Source organism: Eulemur rufifrons, chromosome 4 (genome assembly GCF_041146395.1).
Source record: "Eulemur rufifrons isolate Redbay chromosome 4, OSU_ERuf_1, whole genome shotgun sequence".
Classification (NCBI taxonomy): domain Eukaryota; kingdom Metazoa; phylum Chordata; class Mammalia; order Primates; family Lemuridae; genus Eulemur; species Eulemur rufifrons.
The window spans coordinates 74,046,072-74,064,020 of NC_090986.1; the positions used below are offsets into that span (position 1 = coordinate 74,046,072).

At 39.6% G+C, this 17,949-nt stretch overlaps 1 protein-coding gene across 3 annotated transcripts in view; it reads right to left on the reverse strand.

Moving 5' to 3' along the window:
- FRY (FRY microtubule binding protein) overlaps positions 1-17,949 on the reverse strand; it is a 398,737-nt gene that overhangs the window by 26,550 nt on the left and 354,238 nt on the right. For 2 of the 3 annotated variants that reach the window (XM_069467740.1, XM_069467739.1), the window contains 6 exons: positions 16,784-16,963; positions 14,854-15,015; positions 12,500-12,574; positions 9,727-9,897; positions 2,980-3,180; positions 2,232-2,393 (listed from right to left, as the gene is read on the reverse strand). In XM_069467740.1, the coding sequence (XP_069323841.1) occupies positions 2,232-2,393; positions 2,980-3,180; positions 9,727-9,897; positions 12,500-12,574; positions 14,854-15,015; positions 16,784-16,963 (951 nt within the window). Of the gene's footprint in view, positions 1-2,231; positions 2,394-2,979; positions 3,181-6,192; positions 6,202-9,726; positions 9,898-12,499; positions 12,575-14,853; positions 15,016-16,783; positions 16,964-17,949 lie in introns of all 3 variants that reach the window. The other variant, XM_069467737.1, reaches the window with a different exon arrangement.

The following is a 17,949-nucleotide window of genomic DNA, read 5'->3' on the forward strand; positions in this document are numbered from 1 at the left end:
GAATCATCAGTGCCTGGCACAGTAGATGTTCACGAAATATCTGTAGTGTGCACGAGAGCTCCAGGGTCCTCCCCTGAGCCTGCTGGGTTGCTAGGCCTTTCTGTACTGGGAATCCTCTAAGATCCATTGACATGCATGCTTTGCCCTTGATGATACCCCTTGAAGACAACAGATAGGACTGTCTGCTCTTACCCTGCTACAAAATGTGGAATAAGCAGTAAAATGAAAGGGCTCTAGGCCAGGCAGAACTGGGATGAGTGAGAGGCAGGAAAGAGACAGAGCAAGTAAAATGGAAAAAGGGGCTGGGCTTGGGCTTGGGCCAGGGGGAAATCAGCGGAGGACTGATTGTTCTTTAGGAGAGGAAGGAAGGCAACTGGATTACACATCAGAAGAGGAGAGGAAGAAAATACACATACATGTTTCAGTGAGTCATTTTCTTAAAACAAAAACAAAATCTAGGCAAAACAGAAGTGTGTATGAATTAGAGCTTTATCATGGGTTGACATCTGGCCACCCATTTAGTATGTATTTAGTATTTTGAATCTAGAACTAACAGGGAAAATTAACAGAAAAGTTAAAGATATATTAGTGAGATGGGTTATCTCGTGTCTTTGGAGGAACTGCTGGTAAATACCGAGTTTCAGAAGCTCCTCCATATCTGCTTTCCACTTTTTTAAAGCCACAGTGGTGCTAATGAGGTTGGCCACTGGTGACCGGTCTGGGTTATAGTGTACATAAACTTCATCTATTAGGGAAAGGCTGAATTCTTATAAAAATATCTTTTGTTTTCTTTTTCTAACACCACAGATACATCAAGCACTGCAGAAACCCAGGAATAGCTCTTCAGAAATGAGACCCAACCTTTCCTTGGTAGGATTAGATGCTTCCTACTACTCAGGCAGTGCTTTATATGAGAAATCGGTATATTTTATCATGCAAAATAGAAAAATGGAGAAAATGACTATACCAACACTGAGAAATACCAAATGCTAATAACATCACATTTATTTTGTGATTTTTTTGCATGAAATTTAATTTTTTAATCTTAGGATTCTGGCATTTTAACCTAGGCTAAGTTTTTTCCTCTGTGTTTTTTTTTTTTTTTGGCTAAAAAAGCACTTTGCTAACTCCAAGAATCCTAATCACAGTCCCTTTGCAATGGGGCAATTTTAGAAATAATTCTTATTTAAGCTTCAATATTTTTAGGTAATTGCAATTTGATGGTTGCCATTGGCTTAAAGCACATAGCTTTTTCTAGATTTCTGGTCTGTTTTTAGTATGCTGTAAAAAAATACAGAATAGCCAATATTATATTTTTTTCCTTAGAAATGTCAGAAGGAATATATTCATACTTTTATAATTTTTTCTCTATTTTACTTTCTCTTTTGAACTTACACAACCATAACCACACTCAGGATAAAGAATGCCTTATTTTATTTATCCTAACAACTATCCTAACAACAATAGATTATTTTGGTATTTCTACCATAGGGAAATAAAATTCCATACTGATGGGCATATATGTGGGCACAGCATGCGAGTGGATAGTTTTATGGACAGGCTATTTTCTGGAAATTTTAATAAAATAATAATCTTTAAATCTTTAAAATAAATTTAAAAATTTAAGTAAATAAACTGTTAGAATTTTTCAAAAGCAAACCCTTTAAAATAAGACAATTATGTCCATTAGTTACCTTTCCCTCAGAGAGTCTGGCTAGAAGCGTTTTGTGCGAATCTGGCATAATAGCTGTGATTGACATTAAAAATTCCGATAGTGCGCCAAAAGGCGAGCCCTGAATCAATATACAAATTGTGTAATTGTTTCCTACACAGGAAAAAATGTCTCCAAATACATGATACACCCACACCCTCCTTAGCATATTGTTCTATAAAAGTCATGACAAGGCACAGCAGTTTCCCAGTCACAGGAGCCTCGGACACGCCAGTTTGCTTTGCCATCCATCAGCAGTGCTCACGCGACACGTTTGGTTTTAAAGAGACGCAAATCAAATCTCTTTCAGCTGAGGGGAAGATGGCCGCTCAAGCTTTTGGGGGTAAAATAACTTCAAAACGTGGGCTCCGGTGCCCAAATGTCAATTATTTTGAAAAAGTAAGAAAGAAAAAGATAAAGATAGTCCCTCCACTTTTGACCCCTTAAGAATTCTCAGTGAATCAGAAGTGCTTTTTTTCTTCAAGGAAACTACAATCATCATTGCCAAAAATCTCTTTACCTTTGAACCCTCAGAAATCTGCAGATTATTCATATCGGGCAAAGAAGCATCAAAACTGGCCATCCTGGTGTTGAAGGAGTGAGGGTCCGCGGGGGTCGAGTCACAGGCCGTGCTGAGCAGTTCCATGGGATTGTTCTCTTCAGAGGGGGAGAGCGTCATGATCTGTGTAAAAAGCAAAGGAAACGAAACATAGTATGAAGTTCCCATTCTTTAAAAGCTTTAATTATTTTTTCACAGAGGAGTCCAAACCATTGTTCTCTAGTTGTTGGTTGATAGGTTTTAATTTTTAACTTCCATATTTCACTGTTACTAGCTCATACTTAAACACAGCAGTTGGTGATCTAGTGTTATTACGGCACAGACCTCTAAAACCCAGTACCTGTGTTTTCAGATAATCACATCCAAACGTCTGTTGTATCTCCTGAAATGTTAGAGATCTGAGGAATTTTTAAAAAAGATTCCAGCATCATAAAAGTTATTTGGGAAAAATCTGGGGGCCTTAAGATTTGATGGCTTTCAGGGTACATCAAGGTACACCAGCTTTTGTTTTTATTTGGAACCTACCCAGAAGACTTGGTCAGTTAGAACCCATTAGATACCACCTGACCGTTCAGATTTTAGTTCAGCAGTTGTGGAAAGTTTCTTTAGCTGAAACTGGAAACTACACTCCTGTATTAATTACAAAAAAAAAAAAAAACAACAAACAAACAAGTCTCCCAATTCCTGGAGTGGGAGAGCCGCTACTTACTAGGTCTGAGTGCTCCAGGATCTGGCTGGCTGTGAGGTCCTCCTCCTCGGATGACTCATCGGAGTCCTCATGGTTCATTTTATTGAGGCTGGGAGTGCTTCCTGAGAGCTGGCGCTCCTCCAGAATCTGCATATCACACTTGTCCAGGCTGTCCAGAGAACGTCTGCGCACTCCCCAGTTGAAATTGTCCATACTCTCACCCTGAAATCACACCGTCAGCCATTTTTTTATGCCCAAATCCCGCTGCACGTACACCTTCTCACATTCATTAGTCACAGCTTAGAAACAAAACTGTCATTATCAACTCTGAGGCCCTCATCTACTTTGGTACCCAGACTTTCGTTTCCCTGATGTGAAAAGTAGTGAAAGCATGGCAGTGCATGTAAAGTCAAAGGTAGAAGTGATTACATACTTTTCTTTGGCACGGTGGGTAATTATTACATGTTTTAAAAGTTGATTTTGGTAAATCCTCTACATGATCTGAGATTTAAAAATTGTAAGAAAGAGACCATTAATATTAAAACAACTTCAAAAGAGGTGTCAATCCCCCTTAAGCCCCCCTGCCCTCCCTCACGGTTGGCCCCTGTTTAGTACTGTTTTCAGAAGGAGAAAAAGTAGGACTATGCTTGTAGCACATTCTGAAATCCTTTGGGTATTAAGTAGAGCGCATTAGGTAACATTCCAGCCTATTTCTGCCACAGTGGATTCCACAGATAAAATGCAGAGTTAAAGACTGTCAAAGAGCAGCTGGGCAAAGTCTGACGGATCATGCACTATGCAGAGGCCAGAGCAGCTACGGCTTCACTTTTGCTTTAGGCTCATCTTTAAATAATTGTCCCAACATAGAGTTAATCTCCTGGACCCAAAACAACCGACTCAGTACCAAATATTATTGCTGACTTGTACATTTTGATTTACTGAGAACTAGCCTAAGTGGCCGTGTAAGTGTTAAAGAAAGGTTTTAGTGGTATTCAGACTTTCTCTACAAACCATCAGATATTAAATAAGTTTATTTAAGATAATTTTTTTTTCTAGAAATGAATCTGGGTTTTATGTTTCTGTCTGTTAAGATAGGAATAAAGGAAGAAAAATATCACCTAGCCCACTGATATGCAAATTTCAACCTAGACAAATGGGTAATCTGAACAAAATATAGCACAGACTCTTTTCATTTATTGGTAATTTGAAACACTGCTTGATGGTTCGCTGAAATAAAATAACTTTTTTTGGTGAGAGCTCAGAGAATAGCATAATAGTATGAGAGATGCAAATTACTATTAAACTTAGGGAGCATTAAATTTATTAATTTTCCTCTGGTTTAAGGGTCTATTGTTTCTAGCTCCTCAGGACACAAGCTTGCCATTCTCACAGATCTCTCATGTAACAGAGGCTTAGGTGTTCCAAAGTTTGTTTTGGCTATTCATGAAGGAAGGCAACAGGTACGAATCCTAAACACATTCTGGATATGATACAGAAATTGCTATCATTATTCGTCTCCATTTATGATATTTACAATTGCTCTTAGGGCTGTTTGATTATAAAGAGAAGGCAGACTCAGAATATGGTGTCTATATTCTGTATCCATACCTGCTATGATAAATTACCACCAAGTATTTTTTTTTCTTGGTGGAAAAAGCTTAACTGTTTTGTTGGGATTTACAAATAGCTATTGCAGTGAGAAAATGAAAAAAAATGTGGATGAGGCCGAAGTTCTGGGAAGAAAAGGAAAATCCAATGTGTAAAGAAAGGAAAAAGATATAGAAAAATAAGAATACTATATAGAGTTAAAAGAGAAGAATGTGAAACTCACAGGGAAAAATATACAAACATAAGTTCACAAAGCTGATTCTCTTGTACCAAGTGAATGGATGGGTTGGATGAACTATTTTAAGCAACAGTTCTGGAGGTCTCCCTTACTGAACCCCAGATAGAACTGTGAGCTTGTGGAGCCATATAGACATCTCGGGTAAGAGAAGGCTACACCAGACATAGGTCACTGCTACCATTGATTTGGTGGCAGCTCTGGTGAAGACCTGAATAAATCAGGCATGAGAATAGGGAGGCAGGGAAAGCTATTCTTGCAGGAATAAGATCTGGCTGTCTCTCTAGAGGATGTGATATTTCCACTAGAGGCAAAGGTGTTGAAATGATGTCCCTGGTGGTGGCTGAGGGGTTGAGATTGTTGTCTGGCCCTAGTTAAAGCCCACGGTGATTGAATGTCAACCAGGCTTTCTCAGCATGGTACAGGAATAGCCCTAATAGGAGAGCCACTTTCCATCCTCCCTCTCCCTCAAATGTCAGATTTGTATTTTATGTTACATACAAAGCTAACAGTCAAAACTGTGTTTTATTGACTATGCCAGATTTTCTATGTGTGAGAAACTGCAGAGGATGGCTAACTATTCCCGATGGACAATCTGTGTATGTCAGTTATCAAACTCATAAACCACTCAGGATTTATACGGAGATGGGAAAGTATTCATGATTGAACATTCTAGAAATGTTGGAAATAATATTCTTTGAAACATTTTTTTTTCATACTGGAGCTCTGTCATATGAGAATTGTTGAAGGAACTTGGGTGCACTGTAGTCAAAATATGTTCTCTGAAATGTGGCTATTAATACCTAGAGTAAGTCTGATACACATAGATATGGCATGATCATAGGTCAGTGTGCCCAGGAGGGCACTGGTTAATGCCTTGTAATTATTAGCACCTCCTTTTACTTGCAGAGGGGCCTTGGTTTGGATGAAAATTTATATAGTCACCCTATAGAGATAACGTCTAATTTCTGGAAAACAAAAGAATTTATGACAGTATATATGGTATATAGTTAGATGTGGATTGTTGATTTCACCTTTAATAAAAGAATTTAACATCAAAACCCATCCAGTTGTGTAATTGTCTAGTCAGAAATTGTAAGATTTCCATAGATCATATTTGAAACTCATTTTTTTCTCAAGAGATATAATCATGCAACTTCCTGAACTAGGCATGTAAAGTTTTTAAAAAATATTATGCTTATGTTTTAGAAAACATTTCCATACTAGAGCAGCCAAGAAAAATACCTCTTATATCACACACACCTAAATGGAAATATGCACCAAATAAGCATACATATACTGGAAGGGAGGAAAGCAATTACGTTGTTATAACTCTGCAATGATGCAAAACATCTACTGGCACATCTGCATTAAAAATAGCATCATCTTACCTGAAGTTCCTGGGTAGCAGATTGAATGGACAGAAAAACAAATAAAAGGTCTTTTTAAAATGATTATATTAAAGATACTCGAGTGCATTTGTCTTAGTTCTAACACAACAGCAACTAACAGTGCCAACAATATATATTTCAGTAGATGCAACTTAAATACAAAGGCAAACATACATTAATCACTAAAATCAGTATGATATATTAGAAATGCCAAATCTCTTAGTGGTAGATGATGTAGCTGGGGTAACAAATCATAAATACAATTTTGGAAATAGCTTTCCACTTCAGTGACAACTTTGGTCTCCTCAACACTTTTTTTTTTTGGAATGCCTAAAAATGTATTCGTGAGAAAATTGTTAAATGTCGTGGGAAAATGAATGAGGGTCAGCAACTGGAAAAAAGGTGGCATCACCTGATCCTGCTCACAAAGCTAAAAGTGTTGTGAATCATGACCTATTTACTGCTAATGTGCAATTAATAGCAAAGACACAACACCTTTTTTGAGACAGTGTCTCACTCTGTTTCTCTAGCTAGAGTGCAGTGGCATCATCATAGCTCATTGCAACCTCAAACTCCTGGGCTCAAGTGATCCTCCTGCCTCAGCCTCCTGAGTAGTTGGACTATAGGTGTGTGCCACCACACCTGGGTAATGTTTTCATTTTCTGTAGAGATAGGGATTTTGCTCTTGTTCAGGCTGGTCTTGAACTCCTGACCTCCTGATCCACCTTGGCCTCCCAGGGTGCTAGGATTACAGGTGTGAGCTGGTGTGCCTGGCCAACACAACACCTTTTAAAGATTCTGAAAAGTTCAAAGGCAAACCTTTGCAGATATTATTCAATAAATTCTAAGACTATTTAATAAAAAAGAATGGACATGCAAAAACAACTTGTCTTTCTTTTTTGAAACCTGTATTTTGATCTAGAAACCAAATACACTTAACTTTCTCAGATGAGGATATACTAAAATTATTCACCAAAGACAGTAAAAGAGGGCTAACATTTAGAATGCCAGCTGTGTGCCTGATGCTATACTAGAAGGTATACATAAGTTATCTTATTTAATCCTATGTCAACTCTACAGGCAGGTACAAGCTGAGTAGCCTTTATTCAGAATGCTTGGGACCTGAAGAGTTTTTGGATTTTGCATTTTTTTGGACTTTGGAATATTTACATATACATAGTGAGATATCTTTGGAGATGGAACCCAAGTTTAAACACAAAATTCATTTATGTTTCACATACACTTTATATACATTGCCTGAAGGTAAATTTATACAACATTTTAAATAACTTTGTGCACAAAACCAAGTTTTGACTGTGACCCATCACATGAGGTCAGGTGTGGAATTTTCTACTTGTGATGTCATGACGGCGCTCAAAGAGTTTTGGACTTTGGATATTAATTGTAGATTAGCGATGCTCAACCTGTATGATTATACCCATTTAATAGACAAAGAAGCAGAAACCAAGAGGAATTGCATCCATACGGCTAAGTCAGTGGCAGAGCTGAAGTTCAGACTTGGAGCTGCTGGACTCTGACGTCCAAGCATTTTTATTCTACTACTCTGTAAGCACGTTAGAATCCCTTATTATGATTTTATTGAGAAGTAGCAAAACATTTTCAATGGTTTATTTTATTTGGATAAAATATACATTCTCAGCCCCTTGAATTTCTTATAAAATCTTAATAATAGAAGATAAAAATAATCAATCCCTGTGATTTTTTAGTTGTTGGCTAGGACAGAGAGAGAAGAAGGAAAATCTATTATTCACTATTTCTTGTCCCTGAAAAACATTAGTATAATATTAATTTCTAAGTGATAAGCGTGTCAGATTTTTTTCCTTATTTTGATAGAAATTAAATTTGTTAGTTGTTCTGAAATTGTATCTGATTCCTCTGCTTTCCATCATTCCTGCTAGGTCACTTCACAAAACATTTTTCTGGGGCTGAGGTGGGAAAATGAAGCCTCTATTGCTTCATCAGTTTTCCCCTCCTGAGTTTAACTTCTAGAGTGAAGAGGGTGCCCAAGCTTGAATTCCAAGCGAAAAGTAAACATTAGCTCAGTAGCCAGATCACGGAGCAAATCTTTTGACATTAGCTGAACTCTGAGCTCTGGCTCAGAGAGATTTTGAAAGTATTCAAAACAGTTGTCTTTTGCTTTAGACTTTGAAAACAGTCCTTACTGCATTTAGCGAATGCTTTCTCTGTCACTAATGATGGCTAACAGAAAACTCTGCAGACTCTACTTTTTATTGGGTCTAGAACAACTCAAGGTGAAAATTAAGCTGGCACTTACTTTAAGGATGTTTTATAGTCAGTGCCTTTATACTCCTTAAGGCCTGGGTCTGCTAAATTTTTTTCCAGGGAAAGAATCAGTGAAGAACACATTCTTTATTCTGAGGACATGACTCTCCTGCTGGCACAGACGCAGGGTCGTCAGTGGGCAAGGGAGGGTGAAAGCGGAGAGCTCTTTGACCTCAACTAGACGTACGCGGGTTGGTCAGCACTGACGTCCTTTTAGGGAAGCAGCTACTTGAAGCATCATTTCCCCCAAGTTTGGAGTTAGGTAAGGAGGTGCATATTCACCACGGGACATAATAAACTTTGAATCCAGGCCTCCATTTTAATGATAGGATTAGATGCAATCCCTTTGGGTATATATTGTGCAGTTAGACAAGAGCTGAGTAAAACCATGGGCCCAGGCCCCGTACGGGGCATCTCTCCCTGACCCAGTCTCGCTTAAGTGAATTGAGTTTTCATCCCACAAGGCAAGACTCTCTCTCAGCCAGGACATGCCCCAGAGCTATTGGAATGAAGGGGACTGACAAGGTGACGCTCCTCCTTCCAATCCCTGTTTTCAAAAACTTGATTCATAGCTGAAAGCGTCTCATTACCATAATTATCATTCGAAGCAAATGCATCTGCATTTGCCCGTTGAGACTTGAATTCAGCTGCTCCAGGTGTCTGGAACGCTGGCCACCAAGCTACAGCTGAGCAACGAGCTCTCTCCTGTGCACTGCATTTTGTTTCAAGTTCTAATTATTTCATCAAACACAGCACAAAATTGTTGGCTCCCTCAGGCTCTGGTCTCATGTTGTAGCAGGTAAGCTTTGAAGTAATTGAATTACGGCAACTTCATGTTTGAAACAATTAAATGCTTAGCATATTTTACCCAGGTACCAGTGAACAGGCTCAGAATTGAAATGTTTTTGTGATTTTTTTTTTTTAAAGTTCACCTTTGGACTACACACACACACACACACACACACAGTCTTTGTGTGGTCATTAAAACTTAGGTCTTTGCCATTTAGAAATAACTTGGCAGGTTTTGCTGTGTGCTCAGACAGGAAGGGTGTGGTAACTTTTGCCAAAGTTAAGCTGCTGTACTTTGAATAAGCTGATTCAAAATAAAGGTTACAGCTTTCCAATTAAAGACCTTGTTACAAAAACTCATTATTTAGCAGGTAAAAAGCAACTGTTTCATTAGTTAAGGCAAAGATCGAAGGAATTATTTTTACAGAGAATATACCATACCTCTCCATCCTCCAGCTCCACATCCAGGAAGTCGAAGTCTCTAAAGACTCTAAACTGCTGTTCACTGTTTGTGTCATCCATGTTCTCCTGTTCTCGGGCGCCGTCCTCAGAAGACACCAAGCTCGTCTGGTGCTCAAGCAGATCCAAATCCCCACACGATGAGAAAATCACCTACGAATCAAAAGAGTCCTCTCCTGAGAAACTGTTCTCCCTTTGGTTGTTTGTGCTACGAAAAACTGTAATTGGCTCTTCATGGACTGTATTTCCAGTACACACCTAATTCCTTAAGTGGGTATTTTTAGAATGTTCTTTTATTATTTATGTTGGACAGGTGCCTTCATTAAACTCGTTGCAAAGACGCAAGTTCAAGCACCAGGAAAATGTTCAAGAGTCAAATTGCTGCCTCTTAATGAAGACTAGATACTCTCTATGTGTGTGTATGTGTGTGTGTGTTTGTGTGTAAAACAACTGATCATGTGTTCACAGACAAATGGCAACAGCCAAGAAGGTGTTCCACTGTTTCTGAACTGATGGAAGTTAGAAATTATACATATTCTCACACACGTACATATAAAATACATATAAATAATATTTTAAAAACTACTGATACCAAAATATGTTGTAGAATCAATGAACTATGGGAGCAAAAGATTTAACCCATATAGAAATAAACCAGGAAGAAACAGAAGCCAAAAACTGCAGTACTTGTTCATAGAAGAGTAGCTGAGCAGCCATGCCCATAATTTATACTTAAATTCCTGTGCTGTTGATTTAAACAAAACATTTTTTTTTTTCTTTTTTTGAGACAGAGTCTCACTCTGTTGCCCAGGCTAGAGTGAGTGCCGTGGCGTCAGCCTAGCTCACAGCAACCTCAAACTCCTGAGCTCAAGGGATCCTCCTGTCTCAGCCTCCCGAGTAGCTGGGACTACAGGCATGCACCACCATGCCCGGCTAATTTTTTCTATATATATTTTTAGCTGTCCATATAATTTCTTTCTATTTTTAGTAGAGATGGGGTCTCGCTCTTGCTCAGGCTAGTCTCGAACTCCTGAGCTCAAACGATCCGCCCACCTCGGCCTCCCAGAGTGCTAGGATTACAGGCGTGAGCCACCGCGCCGGCCAAAACATTTTTTTTTACTTTAAGAATCTCTAGTATGTTAATGTTTTAAAATTAACATCTATGTTTAGGTTCTTTTCACCAAGCCATTTTATTAGAACTTTGTAGAAATAATAAACTGCAAGTGAACCTAAATATTTTGCTATCCAGCCTCTACTGAATATAGATTGATATTAAATAAAACTAACAATATACTTTATTGTAACCATTATAATGTCTTAGTCTTCCTTGAAAAGTAGGCAAACCATTTTGTAAGAATTTAAATACAACAAATATCTTTCAAAAGGAAAGAATGAATGTATTGCAAATGTACTTTTTTTCTCTAGTGTTTAAGAATAGCCATATCATGTGTACTGTATTCTCATAAAATGCTACATGACACACAGCTTTGCACAGAGCTTGCAAATGGGTATTCGAGATAAACAGCCTCGAGGTCCAGTCAACTAGTCTGCGAAAGATGAGACACAAGAGTTCTGATTTCCTCAGCTGAAGGCTCTCGTGCCTAGTTAGTGCTGCTCTCTTACTGGTAATGTACTACAGGTCAATTATCTCTAGCTGGAAAGGCCTCAGCACAGGGGCAGACGGTATGGATCTGAAAGGGAAAGTGCCAACCACAGTGGCAACAAAGAATAGGCCTCGCTGGCTGCGCTGCAGGGCAGAGGCAAAACACTCTCTTTCTTTCTGTTGTGGGCTAGGTGGCTCTGTCTGCCCTGTCCCCTCTGCCCTAAATAATGTCACAGGAGCAGCAACAATCCCACTGATCAATAACACTCAAAAGGAGACTTAAATGGAGGCCCAGCTTAGCTGATGGCTGGCTGGGGTACTTTTCCAGATGATATCAGTTTGCACTTGAGCAAGTATTTATGAGCCTCTAAGATTTCACTGCTCATGAGCTATGTTAGTAGATACACTTCGAAGTTTCTTAAATAGCTCTGCAGAGAAATTTGTTTGCTAATTCTTACTTTATTTTGCTATTTCTTTTTTGTAAAGAATAAAGCTCCTGTGATATAGATGAAATAAAAATACTTGGTGAAACCGGCCCCTGACATTTTTATTGTTTTTGCTGCAATATGCTCACACACACAATTTGAAATGTTCTAAATTTTATAAAAGACTCAGAAGCTTACTTATAATACTTCAATCATTCATTCATTCGAAATTCCGATGGTACTTTTTTTACTATAATATCAGTGGAAGTTTATATGAGAAAAAACATAATATATCATTTTCATCTTTATTGTATGTGAATAAAATGACATCACAGGAAGAAGTGTGTGTACAGAGAGTAAAATTACATCCAAAGGAATGAGCATATATGTCATACATGGTGGTCAGTACAGATTAGCTTATATGTTGTAAGGAAGACTAGGTATATTTATTAAAAAAAATCCAAGAAATTTAAAAAATGAAAATAACTGAGTATTCACAGACAAACTGGAGCAAACAGCCAACAAAATCTTTCATGGTTTCTGAACTCAGTGAGATTAAAAATTATAGTGTGAGGAGAACCAACCCAGGAGGGGTTTAATCAAGATGGTGTACATCATGCTCGCCATTCACGGTTGAATCCTCTACAGTATATGACCAAAGGCAAAAACAGACCAAACGCAAAAGAGAGATGATACCAAAATAACCGTGATACACGATATAACTTACTGATGGATTTTTGCTTAATCCTACTTCTTGGCCACACAGAGAAAGGACGTGAACCAACTTCTCTTTTGTCCTCTTCTGGAAAAGAAACACAAGACAGGTTTCCATGATGGGGTCCTGTGAGCTAATATCATAGTCACTGGCCACACTGGGCAAGGGCACTTGAAATGTGGCCAGTAAGAATTGAGATGTAAAATACACAAAGACTTAGTATGAAAGAAGAAATGTAAAGTATCTCAATAATTGTAAAATATTGATAACATGTTGAAATAATAATTTAGATATATTTGGTCAAGTAAAATATGTTATTAAAATTACTTTTGCCTGTTTCTTTTTTACATTTTTTAAAAGGGAGAATATTAGAAAATTTAAAATGAGGTCACATTATATTTCCACTGGCTAGTGCTAGTCTAAGTTATCCTAAGGAGTGTGTGCAGGTTCTTCAGTGGATATGCATCGCTCCTTTGGATAATCTTTTCTTGCATGTTACAACTTTTGGTATTAGCAAGCCTTTCCTTATACCTAAATTAAATTATGTTATAGCACAAGTCTATTTTCCTCAAATGGGAGAATAATTTTACTTTCTGCAGAATGAAATAATTCAATTATTTGTAAGCCATATTAAATATTTGTCAATTTATTTTTCCTAAAGTTAAACAGATTCAATTCCTTTCATTTTTCTTCATAAACCGTCTTTCGAGCCCCTTTAAGCATGGCAATTCTTCTATAAACCACCACATTTTTACAATGACAGATAAACTAGCTCTCAGAATGGTGTGTGAGTTGAGAACGAAAATAAAGAGTAACCAGAGCCAAAGAAATGTTAATGTAGTTCAGAACTGCTCTTAAAGCAACCTCCCTAATCTCTTTAAAATGATTTTTCTCCCCTTTAATCTGATTTGTTACATGGAAACTGCTAGGAGCCGATACCACTCTTAGATTTTCATTCTTAATGGAACTTGGTTCACCGCATCCTTCTTTCCAAATTATAAAAGGGACAGGAAATACGGTGTCTATTCAAAGTCAGAGACAGGAGGGCCTTGAAGGATGACAGGAGATTTGCTAAACCAATAATATCTCCCTAAGTCTTAGTGGTCATTTTACAATTCTGGGAAGGAATCGATGTAGAGGAACGTGGAATTGGGCTGTACATTTTTCTTCTGGTTTCCACAACTCAAACGAGCACTCATGGAGAACCTGCTATGTCCCGGCAGGCACTGGGCCGTATGTTCCTTTCACCTAACCTTTGAGAGTGAAGGTGAGTACCGCTGGGCGAGCAAACAAAGCGTTTTCCTGCCCAGCACCCACCTTGCCTTTGGTGTTGCCATCCCTCTTTTCATCTTGGGAAAGGCTCCTCTCCCACTGAGTGGGGCTCTGCCTCCCTCACATGCCCTGAAAAACTCCTTTTTATAGAATTGCTATGAATGTCCAAAGAGGGGAGGCCTCTGTCCTTCTGAAATGGCCAGAGTGAAAGACCATGTAAATCTGGAGCTGCCAGAGGTCGCCGGTGCCTCCCACAGTAGGAGACCGCCTGGGAATGAAGTCACTGGGGGGCAGGGGTGGGGGAACAGGGACTACACTTTGGGAGGGCAAGGTGGGGACAGTGAGAAAGAGAGAGAAAAAGTCTAAGAATCTACTACCTGACATTTGTGTACGAGGATCCAACTGTGCTTGAAGCCAAGCTGGATGAGTTAATAAATTCCTTTTCCACTTAAGATAATTTTTCAGTGGGTTTCTGTCACGTCACCAAAAGACCCCTGAATAATGCAGGGGGCTTACTTGACTGTAAGCCCAATGGCATCAATACAGTGACATAGTCACCATGGAGTGCATACCGTCGGCTGTGATAACAGAACTACGGAGAAATCTGGCAGCACCCCTGTCTGCGTGGCTCAGTCTGTGCGTGGACATCGTGAATGAAGCTCCTGCCCTGAGGACAGCAGCCAGAGCGGTCTTTGGGCTTACAGCCCCCTCGACCCTTTGGGTGTCCAAGTCTGGTGGAATTGGTTGGGAGAAGTAAGGATGTGCTGTTTGCAGAGGAGAGGACTCACCGGGGGGAGTGAGAGGGGCAGGATTTCTTTTCATGTCTGAAGGGCTGCCATGGGAAAGATCAGATTTTGTTTTCTAAGCGTTAAGAAAACCAGAACCAGTGGGTAGAAGCAAAAAAGAGTCGGACTTCAACTCAATGTAATAAGCTATTCAGAGAGAAAATGGGTTTCCGTGGGATGCCATGGAAATGCTGAGACCCAGATGGGCGAGCTTGGGGTGGTGAACAGAGAACTCCCCTGTCACATGGGCAGTTGGGCTCAACCGGTCCCTAAACTCCCTTCCAGTGCTGTGAGTCTAGGATGGTATACCTGAGAATACTGGGGCCTTTTCCAGCTCACAGGAACAAGGACATTGGAGTTGGAGCCTGAAGAAGTGGAGGACGTGCTCCGGGTGACAGCCATGGCCCTGGGCTTCCCATCACGCCCAGAAGAATTCTGCAGCTCATCATACCGCCTCCCGATGATTGGCGTCTTGAGAAGAAACAATACAAAAGCACACATTTTCCTATCTCATTCACAGTTCTGTGGTATATGGGACCACTCTCCCCAGAAGCAACCGAGAACTGGCTTATTTGATTAAAAATCAGAAGAGAAGAAGTTCAGTGTTACAAGTAGGCTCATTTTCCTGATGTGCAAGTAATATTCTCAATCATTTTGCATCATTAACATTTTCCCACCCTCTGTAGCAGCAGACAACAAGCCCGACTGTTTGTTCTTCAATGTGCTTTAGAAACCACTGAGAAAGATTAGAAGCAAAATGCACAGGAAACCAAATAGTCAGTTTTCCATTGTTTAAGCTTGAAAAAATTTCTTATAGTTAGAACAAGAAACCAAAATTCCTTCTCCCTTCCTAACCTTTGATCATCAATCTTTATATGCTCTCAATTATTAAAAAAAATTTTTTAATTATTTATATCTTTTCAATTATTCAAATGAATGAGGTCAGGGCCAGGTACTTGGGCAGCACTTAAGAAATTTCACTTCCTGAGAGCTCCGGAGTGTGGTGGCTGGTGGGCAGCACCTCCCAAATTTTAGCCCCAAGCAGGTCTCCTCTGCAGACACCAGATCGTGGGCCTGTCCTCGGGGGTGGCAGAACTCACTGGTAATGCTACACCTGGCTACTGAGGCCATCTTTCTGGAGCAGGTCTGGGTCTCTGGGGCATGCAGCTAACCGGCTACATGTTTTCCGTACCTCTTTGGAACAGAATAAACTCAAGTCTAAGAATAAAAATAAGGTTTTCCCCCTCCCAATGTAAAAAAAAAAAAAGATAAAAATGGACAAAGATTGAATTGATGCCTTAGTATCATTTATATAGTAAAGACAGATGCAGGAATCACAGTGGCAGCAAAATATATATCTCATCCTGAATACTGAAGTGATAAAAGATCAATAGGACTGTCGTGTCAAAAAACTCAGCTTGATATAACCTACGTAATAGCACAGTTAGGTTCCATATAAGCAAATCTGGTTGGTTTCTTAGTGAATGTATTCATTCAGCAGAGTTTGGAAATACTTATTAGTGATCTGCTATGCACTGTATCACGCCCAGTCACGAAGATGGACAGAGCGCAGCTTCTGCTTGGGGGGTTCACGGTCACGGGGTATGAGACCCGAAAGCAAATTTATTTTATACCTTAGACTTGAATATTAAGTCCAGGCCTTCCAAATATTTGTTCACAAACCAGGGTAGATGTGACCACTTTTTGCCCTTTCTTTTCTTCCTAGCTCTGTAGCTTAGGTCCCTAGTCCCTTTCTTTCCTGCTTCAATGCCCCAAGGCAAGAATTTAGTTCTACTTGTTTACAGAGCAGTGTGGCTTGGGGAGGCAGCCATAAAGGCGGATTCTGGTTCTGTAAATCTCAGTCATTTGCTGGGCCGGCTGTCATTCAGGGAGAAAGGCTGAGGATACAAAGATATGACGTGCCCATTGTCAGACGAAGGATGAGTGAAGGTCATGGTTTAAAATGCTTACGATCATTCCATTTTTAAGCATCTTTGAAAGAAATCATTTCTTAAATATAAAAGAGGCTAGTTTCTATTTTTAAAAGCTGCCAGTTGAGAGCCACAGTGAATATGACACTCGATGTATTCTCAAAAAAGCAGAATCTAATTTAGGCCTTAGACGTCTTCATTTAATAGAAATGTGAAATAAGTCTCCCTTTCTCTAGGTAACTACTTTTGATCTCTGCCACTTTCAATTTATGCTAAAATTCACAGAAACAATTAACATGGCTAAGTACCTCTGAAATATCAAAGTGAAAGTCCAGAGTTTTTCCAGGTAATTCCTTAGAAGCACTCGTCCACACTCGGTGTATTTCTATCTTTGAGAGGTCACTGTGCTGGTAGGAAGGCAGAACGAGGCTGGCAGATCGAGAAACTACCAGCTTCAAGATATTCAAAGCTTCTCTCCAGTGAACACTCTGCAGGAAACAAAACATTCAAAGGTGAAAAATAATTTCCTTTATTAAAGCTAATGTATCACTACTGAAGCTTCTTATGAGCAATCTGAATTTACTGACTTAAAACAGTGCAGGGGATTCTGTGATAAGAAAAAGGCAAATGTGGCTAGGTGCAGTGGCTCATGCCTATAATCCCAGCACTCTGGGAGGCCGAGGCTGGAGGATCGCTTGAGGTCAGGAGTTTGAGACCAGCCTGAGCAAGAGCAAGACTCCATCTCTACTAAAAACAGAAAAAAATTAGCTGGGCATGGTGGTGCACACCTGTAGTCCCAGCTATTTGGGAAGCTGAGGCAGGGGGATTGCTTGAGCCCAGGAGTTTGAGGTTGCTGTGAGCTAGGCTGACGCCACGGCACTCTAGCCCAGGCAACAGAGCAAGACTCTATCTCAAAAAAAAAAAAAAAAAAAAAAAGGAAAGGAAAAAGCAAATGACATGAAAAGGTAAATTATATATAAAATGAGCTACATTTAGGAAACCAGTAAATAAAAAAGATCATTTTGTCCATATTCAAATACATAAGAGTTTAAGATTATAAGATATCATTATTGCTAATGAGGTATCTCTTAATTTGGAGGGGAAAAAAAAGTCCCCAATGCATTTTATGCCACTGGCCGTTCAGTTCACTCTTTCTCAAAATTCGCCCCACCTCCAGCTTCCAGTCTTCGTGGTCCTCCTCCCAGTTCTCTGGCTCCTCAAGCTCCATTTACTTCCTGGATGCCCAGATCTCTGCCCTCAGCTCTCTTTTCTTCTCACTTTTTATCTTCCTCGTGACCTCACCCAGGAATCTGGAAGTTCTTAACTCTTCTCTTTCTCTCAGTCTTGGCAATTTGCTCCCTCCTCTCCATTGCTGCCGGCACCAGCTTTCCCACCTTGCTTGGACTGTTTCAGTGGCACCTGAACTGGTCTCCCCGATTGCAGCCTTTGTTTAAGCCCATCAGGTCCAGCTAGA